Source organism: Gadus macrocephalus, chromosome 21 (genome assembly GCF_031168955.1).
Source record: "Gadus macrocephalus chromosome 21, ASM3116895v1".
Lineage (NCBI taxonomy): Eukaryota > Metazoa > Chordata > Actinopteri > Gadiformes > Gadidae > Gadus > Gadus macrocephalus.
In genome coordinates, this window is record NC_082402.1 from 6,477,517 (window position 1) to 6,494,352 (window position 16,836).

The 16,836-nt window shown below is 41.3% G+C and overlaps 1 protein-coding gene across 8 annotated transcripts; it reads left to right on the plus strand.

Moving 5' to 3' along the window:
- The first annotated feature begins 688 nt into the window (after nucleotides 1-688).
- On the plus strand, nucleotides 689-12,694 carry LOC132450224 (uncharacterized). 8 transcript variants are annotated; one of them, XM_060042284.1, is made up of 7 exons: nucleotides 689-1,233; nucleotides 1,345-1,629; nucleotides 2,164-2,448; nucleotides 2,615-2,689; nucleotides 3,056-3,166; nucleotides 3,430-3,488; nucleotides 12,321-12,694. In XM_060042284.1, exons 1-7 carry the CDS (start codon nucleotides 1,176-1,178, stop codon nucleotides 12,420-12,422), a joined length of 975 nt encoding a protein of 324 aa, XP_059898267.1. In that variant the 5' UTR covers nucleotides 689-1,175; the 3' UTR covers nucleotides 12,423-12,694. The 8 variants fall into 8 exon arrangements, with proteins under 8 accessions (XP_059898267.1, XP_059898271.1, XP_059898266.1 ...); XM_060042288.1 differs by lacking the exons at nucleotides 3,056-3,166; nucleotides 3,430-3,488 and adding exons at nucleotides 11,376-11,486; nucleotides 12,087-12,143; XM_060042283.1 differs by lacking the exon at nucleotides 12,321-12,694 and adding an exon at nucleotides 3,714-4,584.
- Nucleotides 12,695-16,836: the final 4,142 nt, after the last annotated feature.

Genomic DNA, 16,836 nt, shown 5'->3' on the forward strand with positions numbered 1-16,836 from the left:
TTTGCATCGGAAAGTACCTAACTGACCCGAACTGACCGGACGTCTTAAAGTGGCAGCCATTATAAGACCTTCGAATTCTCTTCATGCTGAGGAAAGGTGCATTAATTCTTCCTCTTCCTACTCAACCGTCCTTTTACGAAAGGAAATGCGCTCAATCCCTCCCACAATTCCTTGGGACAGGAACTTTAAAAACGACACACAATTCACAATCCTTTTATTTATTTTTAATGTATGTATTTTGGTGTATGATACATCAATCCCTCAATATTCTCAATGAAGATCCTCAATCATTTCCATACTGTGGTAGTCTCGCAAAGCCAGACCAAACTACAGCAAGTAGAAAATATTGTGGCAACCCGGCCCGGGCCAATTAAGGATATGCAGAGCACCTGAGGAACAGGTGGAGAAGCAGGGCTTAAATAGCCCGCTTCTCCACTCATTTGGGGCTCTCCCAGCCCTGGAGCTCCTGCACGGAGAGACCGGTCCTCGTGGGTGACGGGATTCCACCCACGGGGAGATAGCACCGTCGATTCCTCCCAGGTTTTTTTTTCGTTGTTGTATTATTTTCAGTATGAGACTTGTTTGTTTTTGGATTTAAACTGCCTTTTTGGCTTTTGCCCAGCGAAGTTGTGTCCTGTTTCGGGAGGTGGTGGTTCGCTCACCGTGCCGGGTTACCATAATATATATATATATATATATATACATTGTATAATTGTTTTGCTTATTATTTGCGTGCGTTGCATACGAAAAATGAACACAAAAGATTACCATGTGGGACATTACAATTGAAAGGAGTTTTAATGGGAAAACACAATTATTTGTTAAGTTTTGGGAGAATAACCAAAGGTTGAAAAAATATAACAAATATGCAAATATTGCAAAATAGGAAATAACTTTACTTATAAATGGATGTACTCAATCTATAAATAAAAATGCATTCCAAACCGTCATTGAGATAATTTGTGTTGCTCTTTATTCAGCGATATGACGTACTAATATACTATGAGCATATTAGGGAAGTAACCCTGGGACCTAACAAATAAGGAGGTAATGCCAAGTCTGGGGTCAGAGAATGTTGGCCAATTCAGGAAGCTGTTTCTGTGTTGACTAAGACTACATCTTACCGAACACGAAAGAAACAGGACTCTGTCTCGGTAATAAAGCGTAGAAACAACATGTTTGGTGTTTCTCTTTGTTCCATCGGGCTGCTACTTATTGCCCTCATTCACACCGGTAAGGATATTGAACGCAACTTTCCCTGTAATATTTTATCTAACTGGAGATATAATATACAGTACTGTGTGTTTTTAATATCTGTGACCCTTTGTCTGCATATCTGTACAGCTGTAACCAAAGACCACCTCGTAATGGGGGGAGTGGGTCACACAGTTATCCTGCCCTGCGTCTCTCCTTTGGAGGGATCCTGCTCAGACATACGATGGGTTCATAAAACGAAAAGTGGTGCAACCCGTGTCGCTAGTATCCCCAGAAGAGAAGACGCAAACACTGGTAGATTTAACATTGTGTCTAATTGTTCCTTACACATCAACAACATCACCGAAGTGGATGTCGGAAGATATCGGTGCAGTAAAGATTTTGGTGACTCGCAATATCTGTCTCTTATCACTGGTGAGTAATGCCCATGGGCCTGTAGATTGTATGTTTACTTTGAATGTGCAGGGTAGCTAAAGGAACCAGAAAGGTGTCAGGCCAAGATTTAATTTTTCTAATAAGTTCAGTTTTATAGTTCAAATTGCTGCACACTGCCCAACAAACATCCACACCCAACTGTAGAAGGTATGCCTAAGTTAGGCGTCACAGATGGGACATTGTAACAAACCAAAAACTTAATCTGTCCACCACCACGGGGTTCGGCAGTATGAAGGTATCTGTGGGGGTCTGTTTGGGCGGTGTGGAAGTACCATAACAAAGTAAGTTCTTAAATTCAAGTGTTAATAAAAGCAATGACGTGGCGGTCAAGTGTTGGTCAGTTAGTGATATGTCTTCTGAAGCAGGGGTATGGGTCTTGAACCCACAGGGAGGAGTTGTGCTGCAGGTGTGTTGAAAGCTGTATTACTCGTTAACAATCTCAGACACATATTGCCCAAACTGCACCATGCAAAAAAAAGCATTTGATGTTTTGGGTTGTTTTGGTTCTTTTAGTTTCCTCCCAGCTGAGGTCTCGAATGTTCCCCAGAGCCAACATTACCTTGAGCTGTAATCTGGTCACGTTCGAGGGGTCTGGTTGGTGTTACAGCCCTCTGTATCAAGGTATGTCTCTCAAGTGGCAGGATGATAACCGACCGGACTACATCCTCGCCGAACAGAGGATCAGCAGATGTGCTGTCCGGCTGAATGTCATCCTTCAGCGTGGCAGCCGCTTCAGCTGCCTGGCTTTGGTCAACCGCCAGGTCCAGAACAGGGTGGAGTTCCCCGTCCGTATCAGAGGTGTGGAAAGAATCACCAGTCTCTCTCTGTCACTCACTCACTCATTCACTCACTCATTCACTCTCACTCACTCATAGATACACAATTTGGTGTAGTAAATAAATGGCTCCTGTGTTTAAGTCTTCACACAGATGATTTGTTCAATGTTTGATTTGTCTTCACACAGTTGAGGGAAGAGGCCTTCCCATGCCTAACTCAGAAAATGACGATCAAGGTCATGATGGGGGATCCAATGTAGCTGGTGAATTCAGTTTTTATTTAAACAAAACTATAATGTGGATACACACCAATAAGCAAACAGGCACTGAATAAAGCTTGTCTTTCTAATGTTTAGTTACTTACTTTTTTTAATTTTTTTATTAGTACAATATAGTCAGTATTTCATATTTGGTGGACCCTTATCAAAACTGTCTTACAATACCATGACTGCATACAATAGCCTAGATGGTTTATTTTAATACCATGATTTAGGCCTAACTTTTGAGCCCACCATGTAAAAGAGGCAATACAACCAAATTTTAAGCACAAACAAAAGTATCAAGCCAATAGAGCCCAATGCACAGAGTGGTTCAGCTGGACCGTTGTAAACTGTATATTATTTGGACAGACGGGGACGGTGGCAACAAAGAGGTGATCATCTCTGTGGCAGTAGTGGGCTGTGCCATGACATTGGTGCTGGCTCTGATCCTAATGAAGAAAAAGAAGAAGAGAAAACCAAGTAGGTTTCGTCAAGTTCCTGGATGCAGTTTAACATACACACATAGAGCAGATTGCTTCACCTCACACAATGCTAAAGAAAACTGAGGCAACATAGCAATAGCACAACAGAGATTATCTGGGGTTAAATGATAAATGCAGACTTGAGGCTCTTGAGTTTCATATTGCTTCAATAGCCAAATGATTGGGGATTCCGAAACATGGTTTGCGAATTATAACCCCTTCAATGCCGTTTTACATTCATATTTTTCTATTTAATTTCAGATGACCAGCTTGTTGCCCGTACAGAGACTCCCCTGAATGATAATACTGTAATAAATACTGTGAGTACATACATTTCTTAATGTGGTAATTTAATGAATTCCATACTTAATTAAACTTCTATTCTTCCAACTATAACTGTGTGTGTGTGTGTGTGTGTGTGTGTGTGTGTGTGTGTGTGTGTGTGTGTGTGTGTGTGTGTGTGTGTGTGTGTGTGTGTGTGTGTGTGTGTGTGTGTGTGTGTGTGTGTGTGTGTGTGTGTGTGGCACGTGGGTTCATGTTTGCAGGATGTGGCTGCCACTGCAGAGGATGTCACCTACGCTGACGTAACGTTTACCGGCATGGCGGACAGGAAGTGGGAGACAGAGAGTGAAGACACCGTTTATGCTGGCATACAACCCATCGGTCGCGAATAATGTTTGATTGGCATTACCTGATAACCCCAAACGGCCTATGACAGGTCACTCATACAATAGCATTGATTACCCAGAGGGCAAATTGAGTGCATGTTTTCATCATATCTTACGTTTTTAAAACTGCATGTAAGATGTGCTATGGTCCCTGATCAGTCCATACCACTATGATACAACCCGGCCACTACATCACATTTCCTCTAAAATAATTTGTTTTAGGCAGGCCCGCCGCTCTCTATACGCAGAGTACGCAGAGTGCGTAGGGCAGCAAGTACCTGGGGGGAGTACCAAAAATTAAGGTAAAAATATATATATGTTTTATTACATTATTGAATTACAAAAATATATAAATTAGTTATGAAGAGGCCCACCGTAGTTTTTTCTTAATTGTATAACCTATCACTCAATTTCGGCAAATTAGATGTTTTTACCTAATATATAAAAAGAGGCGCCCCCCCCCCCGCTCGCGTAGGGCACCGAAACGGCCAGCACCAGGCCCTGGTTTTAGGGTTCGGTTTTCCTTTAAAATGACAGATGGCTCACAGGATTCATGTACTTTTTGGGTGTAGCCTTTTGGATTAGCCTCCAGCGGCAGCCTTTGGTGTGGCACGTCAGGTTTTTTTCAGTCTGCGCATGAATGTCCCAGTCCAGATTTTCATTTTCTCTTTTATATTTTTTATATATATGTGTGTATATAGAGAGAAAAAGTAGTAATATTCTGGGAATAAAAGTCGTTATTTGAGTGCGCTATGTTAATGCGTTATGTTAATGCCCTTCTATCATTTGTGTGGTTTAAAAGGCTTAACCTTGGCCCAGTTTCACACATTGCTATTAATTTGCGACGTCATGTCTCTTTTTTTGTGTCGTAGTCTGATAATGAATGTGTAGGGTGTGGTAATCACATTGACGGCTGTGAACCAATGAAATCTCTTTCTGCAAAGATATAGTAGTAACTATTCATATTTTAACTTGTGATGTATAATTTTGGGTGTTAGTGTTAATTCGATGTGCCGGGCACGGCACGTACTGATCACGGTTTAGTCCAGATCAACCCCTTCTTTGTATGTCTGAGATGTGTGCTTTGTTTTGCTGCAAAACAGTTTTGTTTTGTTCTTAACCAAAAAGCTGATTTGGTTTGCCTTCTTATGCAGTAATAACAAAGCACATTTGATGATCTATTTCATCCTTCCTCCATTACACAAAAAATACACAACCCACACTTTCTGGATGGGAGGATCTCTGATGTCAGAATGGGGAAAAGCAAAGGACCGGTGTTGTACAAGGATGTGAAAGGGTTGAATGAAGGCAGTTAATTTGCATTTTGAATGTACACGCAAAGACCATCCACTTGTAAAGGCTGAAGGATTTGGAAACATCACAATTTACACAAGAAGGGGAAATGGTGGAATGCAGTCTGTAAGTTTCTACTTTTGACTGTACATGCAAAGACCATCTACTTGTTGAAGCTACGGGATAGGACAACGTCACAAATTACCTAAGTACTCAAGATATTCTGTATGTATCGGTCTTATGACCCCATGGGGTCTGGGATCTGCTGCTGCTGTGTTGTGTGATTGGTGGATGTGGTGTGTCGAAGACTAACTGGAAAGGAAAACTATGCAGCTACGCAGTGTCTTATCCATGGAAAGATATTGGTGACCATGAACCACATGGTGAAAACGATGAGTGAGTTGCCCTGGCAATAAGTCGCAGATGCAATATCTACTGTAAGTAATGTCGATGGAATGAGATGGATGCTAGATGGGTTTAAATTACCGGGATGTGTAAATATATATATATATATATAATGTGTATGTGTACATATACAGATATTTTTCTAAATGTGTTTTTTGAATGTTAGCATTGCCATGTTCTTTTTAAATATATATATATATATATTCAGTCCAGTTTTGCTGTGGATGGATTTTATCAAGATAAATAGCTGAAATATATTATTACATATTTTTCTAACTGGCCTCTGAAACTTTTCGTGGAGATCAGCAAGGATCAGTATCAAGTGGCTTTTTCTTATGTCTCCTTTTGTTGACTAGGTACACTCATAATCCTTCTCTACCCCTTACAAACTTATTAAAATAAAAAGTATATATATACTCATGAAATATCTTCCTCATCTGGCAGTACTGTTAGGGGTAGACTATAATAACATGTATGTCATGTGGGAATGTTTTTTAAGGTAGTATTGGAGTAGTATTACACAAAGCATCCTATGATTGTGCCTGGTGTTATGCTGGGGTATAGACACAGGGGGCGCTGTAGAGGGTCAGGATTAACTTGAACTACAGAGTGGTACCAGAGCCTGTCTACGGCCCGTCTTCCATTTAGACATTCTCTGGCGGTATACGGCCCATGCGGTCCTTTTTGCTTTGCAATGTTCTAAACTGACTGAAATTATCCGGACGCCTTCAAGTGGCACCCATGATAAAACCTCTTTGAATTCTCTTCATGCTAAGGAAAGATGATTCAATGCTTCTTTTCTCATATCCTTAAGCATGGGTTACACTGGACCACTGGAACATTCACCAAAAACAAATGATGAACAGGACCCGACAATTATTTTCATACAATCATACTTATTGAGATCTATGTCTATAGAATAGGGGGACAGGAGTGTGAGTGTGAGCCACCATTATCAATGTGACAACTATTTAATTCCTCCTTTGTGAGTGGTAGCCTATATTCCTTTTATTATTTCACTTCCAACTGAAGCAATTGAGTATGCTTTTTGTCAACGTGTTATCCAAGTTTTTATAGCCTGCTTTAAACAGCACGTTAGAAAGCATTGGGCAGAGTATGATGCGCTTTTAGCGGTCTAATGACGTGGCCTAGTGTTGTACAGTGGGGTTCCCTAAGCACCGCGGTTGTCTTTCCCTAAATCCTCCTACCCCCTTTCCATTTTTCCTTGACCTTACGACGTTTCCCATCGAGGTAAAGGAAAACAGGTTAGGGAAGGATACAGGATGTATTTCATTTGACTTTCGACCGCAACCATGACTATTAGGCCTATATAAGAGGGTGTGGGTTAGCCAAGCACCAATTTTTTTAAAGCTCTTTTAAGTGTCATTACGTTGAGTTGAGTTCGGCTGCTCTCCAAAATGCAGTATTTTCACTATTATTTCTTAAAAGCTGAATTCTATTTAAATATGGTTATGGAATGGTTATTTTTTGAAAATCGAACTAAAATGTCAGTTCATCAATTGTTTGCAGTAAAATATTTTTTATTATTATTATTTTATTATATATAATTTCTAATTTATAAATCCCTCAATATTCTCAATGAAGACACTCAATATTTTTGTTCCTTCATAGGCCTATATATATATTTTAGACTCATACAATATCGCTCACAAGACACAGCCTGAATCAGTGTATTGTGGCCTAAATTATTTTCTATCCTTCAAGTCTTTCGAAGATATTATTTAAATTAAATTAAATGCATCTCGTCAATCAATAAATATAAATCCATTGTCACACAGTCATTGAGATGATTTCCATTGCTCTTTACTCAGAGATATGACGTACTAGATGTATTATGAGCATATTAGGGAAGCAACCCAGGGCCTACCAAATAAGGAGGTTATGTCAAGTATTAATTCAGAGAATGTTGGCCAATTCAGGAAGCTGTCGCTGTCTTGACTATCACTACATCTTAACAGACACAACAGAAACGGGACTCAGTAATAAAGCGGAGTAACCAAATGTTTGGGGTTCCTCTTTGTTCCATCGGGCTGCTACTTGTTGCCCTCATTCACACCGGTAAGGATAATGAACACAACCTTCTATATGATGTTATATCTAACTGGAGATATAATATACAGTACATTGTGTGCTTCTTAATATCTGTCACATTTTGTCTGCAAATCTTGACAGCTGTAACCAAAAGCCACCACGTGATGGGGGGAGTAGGTCACTCAGTTATCCTCCCGTGCGTCTCTCCTTTGGACGGATCCTGCTCAGACATACGATGGTATCATCATAGCACGCAAGGTGTTACAACCCTTGTCGCTCGTATACCAAGAAGAGAAGCAGCCAACAGTGGTAGATTTAACATTTTGTCCAATTGTTTTTTACGCATCAACAACATCACCGAAGTCGATGTCGGAGGCTATGGGTGCAGCAAAGATGTGAATGAGACGCAATATCTGTCTCTTATCACTGGTGAGTAATGCCTATGGGCCTTAAGACCTTTTCTACGTTTACTTTACATGTGCAGGGTAGCTAAAGGTTCCAGAAAGGTGTCAGACCAAGATTTAATTTTTCTAATAAGTTCAGTTTTATAATTCAAGGTGCTTCACACTGCCCCAACAAACACCAACACCCAATAGAAGGTTTGCCTAAATTAGGCGACACCGATGGGACATGGTGACTCACCAAAAACTTAATCTGACCACCACCTCCGGCAGGATGTAGGTACGCTCCATACCTTACACCGCTGCGAGTACAAGAAAGCATAGTATAGTATTAGTATAGTATAGCTTCTGTCCATCAAGAGCCTCTCTATGCAACTAACACACATCCATTATATTAGCTAAACAGACCAACCCCAAATTGGTAGGCCTACATACCATTACACTACACAGACTGGGTGTTTACATATCATTCAACAAATATGCATCAAACAGAGTTAAAAGGCACCAATAACAAATATTATTACATCAGGCCTTACAGTTAACATTCTTGCATGGAAACATGCCACTACATACAAAGTCAATATTCAGACCATCATTCGCAAACGCACAAACGCCATATAGCTGTCGCCGGAAGGGAGCGTGCTTCCTAGATGCGGCAGGATAAGAGCAGCTGACACGGCGGTGAGAAGTTGTATTTTTAAGACGATGAATAAGCAAACCCCGTACAGCAATCACATATTTCCTAAACACCGACATTATGCAGAAGCCTTACACTTTTAGTTTTGATTAATATTTTACTGCAACAAAACAGTTTAACCGCGTCTGAGTCAATGAAAGACTGACTGAATGGGAAGGAAAAGCTGCGGCGTCACAAAGCACCATAACAAAGTAAGTTCTTAAATTCAAGTGTTAATAAAAGCAATGATGTGGCGGTCAAGTAGTGGTCAGATGAGATGTCTGTCAGAAGAGGTAGTATGGGTCCTGAACCCACAGGGAGGAGTTGTGCTGCAGGTGTGTTCTCTGAATGAAAGCTTTATTCCTCGCTAACAATCTAGGACATATTTCCCAAACTGTACCATGCAAAAAAAAAAAAAGCATTTGATGTTTTGTTGTATTCTTTCAGATTCCTCCCTACTGAGGTCTGACCTATTGCCTGGAGCCAACATTACCTTAAGCTGTAATCTCAACACATTCGAGGGGCCTGGTTGGTGTTTTAGCCCTCTGTATCAAGGTATGTCTCTCAAGTGGCAGGATGATAACCGACCGGACTACATGCTCGCCGAACAGAGGACCAGCAAATGTGCTGTCCGGCTGAATGTCATCCTTCAGCGTGGCAGCCGCTTCAGCTGCCTGGCTTTGGTCAACCGCCAGGTCCAGAACAGGGTGCAGTTCCCCGTCCGTATCCGAGGTGTGGAAACAATCACCGGTCTCCCTGTCACTCACACACAACTTGGTGTAGTAAATACCATCGGCTCCTGCGTTTTAGTTTTCACACGGATGATTGGTTCAATGTTTGATTTGTCCCTAACCCTAACCCTAACCCTAACCGAACCCTAACCCTAACCCTAACCCGTTGCCAAGTCGTAGCTAAGGTCCCTCCTAATTACTGGAGTAGTGAACAACGATCCGTTGAATGAGAACCTTACGGGAGGGTAATGGTTGTTCCAGGAATTAGTCAAACCCTCAGGCGTTACCAGGGAAACAAAGTTATGGCTTGTGAAAAACTTTATATTTGGAATGTAAAACACAGGAAAATAGAAATGAATGGCCTTAATTTATTTTCTTTGGCAAGTGATCGTGGTATAAGCGGGATAATGCCCTTCGAAGTGTCCATTATCAGGAATTAATGGACTTCACGCTGCGCGTCTAGGTTCACGCCTCCGCGTCGTCCATTAATTCCTGATAATGGACACCTCATAGGGCATTATCCCTTACATATACACCACTATACTCATACACATACACTATTATTCTCTGGTCACATGTATGTATGAGAGTGTATAGTCATGTATGTGAGCGAGTATAGTTGTTTATGGAAGAACATATAGTGTGCGTGAGAGAGTATAGTAGTGTGTGCGAGAGTTTGACTGAAATGGACAACCTGGTCTCACAGGAATCCGTGAAATGACGCTTAACACAAAATCCGTGGAATCCTCACGAAAACACGCCAATTTCCATGATATGACCACGGATTTTGCCCCAATGCAAGTTGATGACACTCATATTCCGTGGCACACACACAGATCCCCGACCACGGGCGCTTAACTCAAAATCCGTGGTGGCCTCACGGAATCACTTAAATTGTCCGTGATATGCCAACGGAATTTGCTCCAATGCAAGTTATGACAATCATATTCCGTGGCACACACACAGATCCCCGTATCAACGACTAAGTCGACCACGGGCGCTTAACTCAAAATCCATAGTGGCCTCACGGAATCACTTAAATTGTCTGTGATACGCCAACGGAATTTGCTCCAATGCAAGTTAATGACAATGATATTCCGTGGCACACACACACAGATCTCCGTCTCAACGACCGAGTCAACCTGGTCTCACAGGGATCCGTGAAATGACAATAGGCTATATATATATATATGAATGAAATTCATATTGACGGTATGGCACCATATCCCTGTTCTCGCCCATGCACCCATCTTGAATTTAATAGACCATTATCGTTGCTTCGAGGAGGTCTGGTGGTCTCCGTATATAATAAATAAATAAATGAACATCTATTTATATACATCGATATAAATTATTGTGATAACGAGATCTGTATCTGACCATTGACCGTCCTCTCGGAAATTAATGAAATTCATATTGACGGTATGGCAATATATCCCTATTCTCGCCTGCCCTTCTTGACCACTGTCGTTGCTTTGAGGAGGTCTGGTGGTCTCCGTACATAATAAATAAATAAATATAAATATGTATGTATGTAAATAGGTACATACATACCTATTTATTTATTATATACGGAGACCACCAGACCTCCTCGAAGCAACAAAATCAATAAATAATAGGCCTATTTATAATATGTATGTGTATATATATATATATTTATATATATATTAATACACATACATATTTATCGATATTTATTTATTTTGTTACATATAGATGTTTATTTATTTATTTATTTATTATATACGGAGACCACCAGACCTCCTCGAAGCAACAAAAATGGTCTATTAAATTCAAGATGGGTGCATGGGCGAGAACAGGGATATAGTGGCATACTGTCAGTATCCTGACAATTGAGCCCACCATGTAGATGTGGCAATATATTTCAAATTTTAAGCACCAACAAAAGTAACAAGCCAAAAGAGCCCAATGCACAGATGAGTTCAGCTAGACGGTTGTTAACTGTATATTATTTGGACAGACGGGGACGGTGGCAACAGCGAGGTGATCGGCAGAGTCATCGCCGTGACAGTAGTGAGCTGTGCCATGACGGTGGTGCTGGCTCTGATCCTAGTGAAGAAGAGGAAGCCAAGTAGGTTACCTCAAGTTCCTGGATGCAGCGCAAAGTACACATGGACACACATAGAGAACATCAGGTTATGGCAACATGTGGTTTCATAGTTCTCAGACGCTAACACGCTATTCAAATTTCCATAGCGCCCCTACCCTCTGGAACTCCCTCCCTCTGGCCATCCGAAACTCTATGTTCATTCAAAAGTCGACCTAAAACCTATCTCTTCAGAACCACCTGCAACATTTGGCAAATCATTCTCCGCCATCTTCCACTCTCTCCCGCTCTCTTAATGTGTTGCCTGTTGTTGTGGTGTTGTTTATTTTTTCCCTTTTGTTCGATTGTCTGTACTGTCTGTATGTATTCCTTTCTTATTTGTAAAGCGTCTTTGAGTATTTAGAAAAGCGCTATAAAAAACTGATCAATTATTATTATTATAATAGCTCACATGAATGGACGTGTTAGAATAGCACAGGAGAGATTCTCGGTTGTTAATTGCAGCCTTGAGGTTATTGAGTTTCATATGGCTTCAATAGCCAAATCATTCAGGAGTCCGAAACATGGATGCAATTTATTCAACCCTTTTATTACCGTTTTACATATTTTTGAATTTATTTACAGATGACCAGCTTGCTGCACGTCCAGAGTGTACTGGACGTTAATACTGTAATAAATACTGTGAGTACATACATGCACTTCTTACAGTGTTCGTCCTCATCCTCAATTACAGTGGTATTTTAATTTGTTCTACACTTTCTTAAACTTGTGTGGGTGTGTGCGTTTGCGTATATGTATGTGTTTGCGTGGGTTCATGTATGCATGTGCAAATTCGGGTGTATATGTTTGTGATTTAAGGATGTGGCCGCCACTGCAGAGGATGTCACCCATGCTGACATAACGTTTGCAGGCGTGGCGGACAGGAAGTGGGAGACAGAGAGTGAAGCCACCAATGTTTGATTGGCATTACCTGGCAACCCAAAACGGCCTATAACAGGTTACTCATACAATAGCATAGATTACCCAGAGGGCCAAATGAGTACATGTTATCCTTTTTTAAAAAATTTATGTAAGATGTGCTATGGTCCATGATCAGTTCATACCACTTTTCATCTAAAATAATTTGTTTTAGGGTATGGTTTTCCTTTAAACAACAGATGGCTCACAGAATTCATTTACTTTCAACGTTCATTTTTCTGTTCAATTTCAATAAAATAATGAATTATTAATAATTAATCTCATCATCATCATCTCATTTTCGTCCGCTTATCCGGGGTCGGGTCGCGGGGGGAGCAGCTCAAGCAGGGGGCCCCAGACTTCCCTTTCCCGGGCCACATTGACCAACTCTGACGGGGGGATCCCGAGGCGTTCCCAGGCCAGTGTTGAGATATAATCTCTCCACCTAGTCCTGGGTCCCCGAGGTCTCCTCCCCACTGGACGTGCCTGAAACACCTCCCAAGGAAGGCGCCCAGTGGGCATCCTTACCAGATGCCCGAACCACCTCAGCTGACTCCTTTCTAAGTAAAGGAGCAGCGGCTCTAATCCGAGTTCCTCACAGATGGCTGAGCTTCTCACCCTATCCCTAAGGGAGACGCCAGCCACCCATCTGAGAAAACTCATCTCGGCCGCTTGTACCCGCGATCTCGTCCTTTCGGTCATCACCCAGCCCTCATGACCATAGGTGAGGATAGGAACGAAGATCGACCGGTAGATCGAGAGCTTTGCCTTGCGGCTCAGCTCTCTTTTCGTTACAACGGTGCGGTAAAGCGAACGCAATACCGCCCCCGCTGCTCCGATTCTCCGGCCAATCTCACGCTCCATAGTACCCTCACTCGCGAACAAGACCCCGAGGTACTTGAACTCCTTCACTTGGGCTAAGGACTCATTTCCTACCCGGAGTAAGCAATCCATCGGTTTCCTGCTAAGAGTCATGGCCTCAGATTTAGCGGTGCTGATCCTCATCCCAGCCGCTTCACACTCGGCCGCCAGCCGATCCAGTGAGTGCTGAAGGTCACAGGCCGATGATCCAAAGAGGACCACATCATCCGCAAAAAGCAGTGACGAGATCCTCAGACCACCGAACTGCAACCCCTCCCCACCACGACTACGCCTCGATATCCTGTCCATGTATATCACAAACAGGATTGGTGACAAGGCGCAGCCCTGGCGGAGACCAGCACCCACTGAGAACGAAACTGACTGGCTGCCGAGGACGCAAACACAGCTCTCGCTTTGGGAGTACAGGGATTGGATGGCCCTGAGGATAGACCCCTATAATTAATAATAATTAATCAAATTTAATTAAAAAAAAAAAAATTGTCTTACTACTATAATAGTAGGCCTGTCGCACCAGTTACTCAAAGTTACTCAAGTGCGCATGTGCCAAGCGCAAACGCATATATACACCGCAAACAAACAAATGCGCACGAACATACACGGAAACCACACAAATGTGCACACACTACACACACACACACACAAGCATGCGGACACACCGCACGTCAACACAAAGGCAGCGACACATACACGGAAGCGCACACATACGACGTTCATTTTGTCAAATAAAAACCATTAAATTCAAACATCACACAGACCGGCATATCAACACAGAAGTCACATGATTCTTAAAGAGACAGTGTCCCTATAACACAGAACGGAAACATTTCAATAACACAGTACGGTGAATTATGTCTATAGAGTCCACCACCACAAGACTACACTTTGTGGCTCAAATGTAAAATTACTGTATACAATGAGCCTCCCGAAATGTCTTGCGATATTGATATCCCCCCTACCCCTTGAGTTGTTTTATTTTTCTTATATTTTGTGTGTATGCTATGTGTGACTGTAGGCTACTGCTGCCTGTCTTGGCCAGGACACTGGAAGAGAATTTTAATAACGATGATTATTATTTTTCAATTAAGCAATAGTAGTTGCCTTGCATTTTAAAATGTCAATGCACTTTTCAGCCCTAAATAACAGTAAACGCTATTTAATAATTGATTTGCATGCATAGTAAACTACACTTTCCATTGAACAATTACCCCTGTTACCATAAATTGACAAATTCTATAATGTAATCAAATGCTCACACACTAGCTGCTTTCAGACACACGTGTAAGTCCTGATATTCTCCTGATGGGCCGTATGCGTGAACAATATATCCTGACATTTGTACCCGGAAAATCTCCTGAATAATTATAGTTAATATAATTTTCTCTGTAGGAAATGTAAATTACCTCATATGTGAATGAGAAGTAGAAAGTCGGTATTTCTCACACCACTTCAGTGGGCGTGTTGATGTCGGTTCTGTATGTCATTGAGTGGCCCCCTAAATGATAATCAGCCTATTGCCTTCTGTACGCTGAATGGTTAAAATATATTTAAATGTTGGCACTGCTTTTAAGAGTTATTTGTGGTGAAGGAATGTTATACGTTGTACAATTATAGGCAAAATGTTATTATATTATGCTCTCACACTTTCTGGATGAGAGGATCTCTGATGTCAGAATGGTGAAAAATCTAAGGAACGGTGATGTACAAGGATGTGAAAGGATTGAATGCAGGCAGTACGTTTTAATTCTGAATGTACATGCAAAAACCATCCCTAACCCTAACCCTTGTTAAAGCTGTGGGATAGGGCAACATCACAAATTAGTAGTTAAGATATCCTGAATGTATCATTCTTATGACCCCATGGGGTCTGGGATCTGCTGCTGCTGTGTCGTGGGGTTGGTCGATGTGGTGTGTCGAAGACTTACTGGAAAGGAAAACTATGCAGCTATGGTGAAAATGATGTTACGCCCCTCTAATGATGTTACGCCCCTCTACTGGCCTTGCAGTGGCAGTGCATTGGTCTCTAGGTGGCACAGGGGCACAATCAAGTAAAACGTGCACACTTCAGCCTCAGAAGGGGGCTTTCTTTCTGTGTTTGCCCCTGTTCTGTTGGCATGTCTCAGCCCACGCTCAGGTGTGCTGCATCAGTGGAGCTGATTAGGAGCACCCGGACCGCTCGTCAAGACCGGAGTTAAAGGCGACAGATTTCCCTTCCCATGGGGATGCTTTTGGTCATGGGACTGCTTTGTCTTGTCTTTATATTTCGGACTTTGTTCTATATCTTAATGTTGTGTCCTTTACATATTTTATGTAAATTAATCCCACTGGTTTGGTTTTTGTAAAAGGCATTTTTTTTGTAAAAGGCTGTCCCAATACCAGTTTAAAGGTAGCTTAAGGGGTAGGGGGAGGGCTAACATCCCCTCAAAATTGAGATTTTCGATGGGCACAATCAAAGCGCTTCAGTTCTGACTTGCTCCCACAATTCCTTGCGAGAAAACGGAAAATCAAATCTTTTGGCCCATCAGCACCGCGTTTTCATATATATACATTTGGGTTAGATCATAGCTATATATCACACTCCACAGGCCCCTTGCCACACCACAGGCCCCTGCTCCGGGGCTGCAGCTGAATGCTATTGCTATGCTATGCTAATGCTATGCTTTTTTTGGCCAATTGAAGTGTAGGCCTACTTCTTCAATGAGTTAAGTAAACGATTGTGATACTGTTCACATCCACTTACAAATGTTTAAAAGTTAAAATGTTGAAGATGAGAAAGAATTGTGAAATGAGATGAGGGGTATATAGGGGTTTAAAGGGAAATGGGGGGCGAAAACCGATATGTTGTAGGTATGCGTATGCATTATGTACGCCTTCACATTATAGTTTTTCAGAACGATACAGCTATATTGCTGATGAAAAATGTTTTACACAAAATGCATGCACCACAAAGAATATTAAAATAACTAGAACCATTATCCTCAAATAAATACATCTAACTTATATGGGAATGTCAGGATTTTCAGTATTGTAATGAATGTTTTTGCAATAAATCCCTTGATTTTGGTGTGGACATTAAATGTGGGACATCCCTGAAACTATAAAAGTTGTGTTCCTCCATTATTTTTGTTTTTTTAATGTTTTTAAAGTTGTTTTTGAAGTGTATGTGTATATGGCAAATTAATGTATCGTACTACAAACCTAAGCATATTGTACTGTACGGTAAGGCTATTTCACTGAATGATTAAAACATATGAGAAAAGGGGCTTTTTTCTACAATTCCAAAGAAAAACATTAAAAACTAAAACATTGTCAAAATATCAAAACAATGATTATAACTTACGGATCGTGAACTAAGGGAGCCTCAGATCCACAAAAACAAACCATGGTGTAGATATGATAAAGTTAAGACTCACTCACTGGTCCAAACTATTGAGGCATATTAAAAATACATCACCTACATCTATGGTCTTCCCCATGTATTAATCATATTGTATTTAAGTTGTCTAGAACTTTCAAGATGCACACACACACACACACA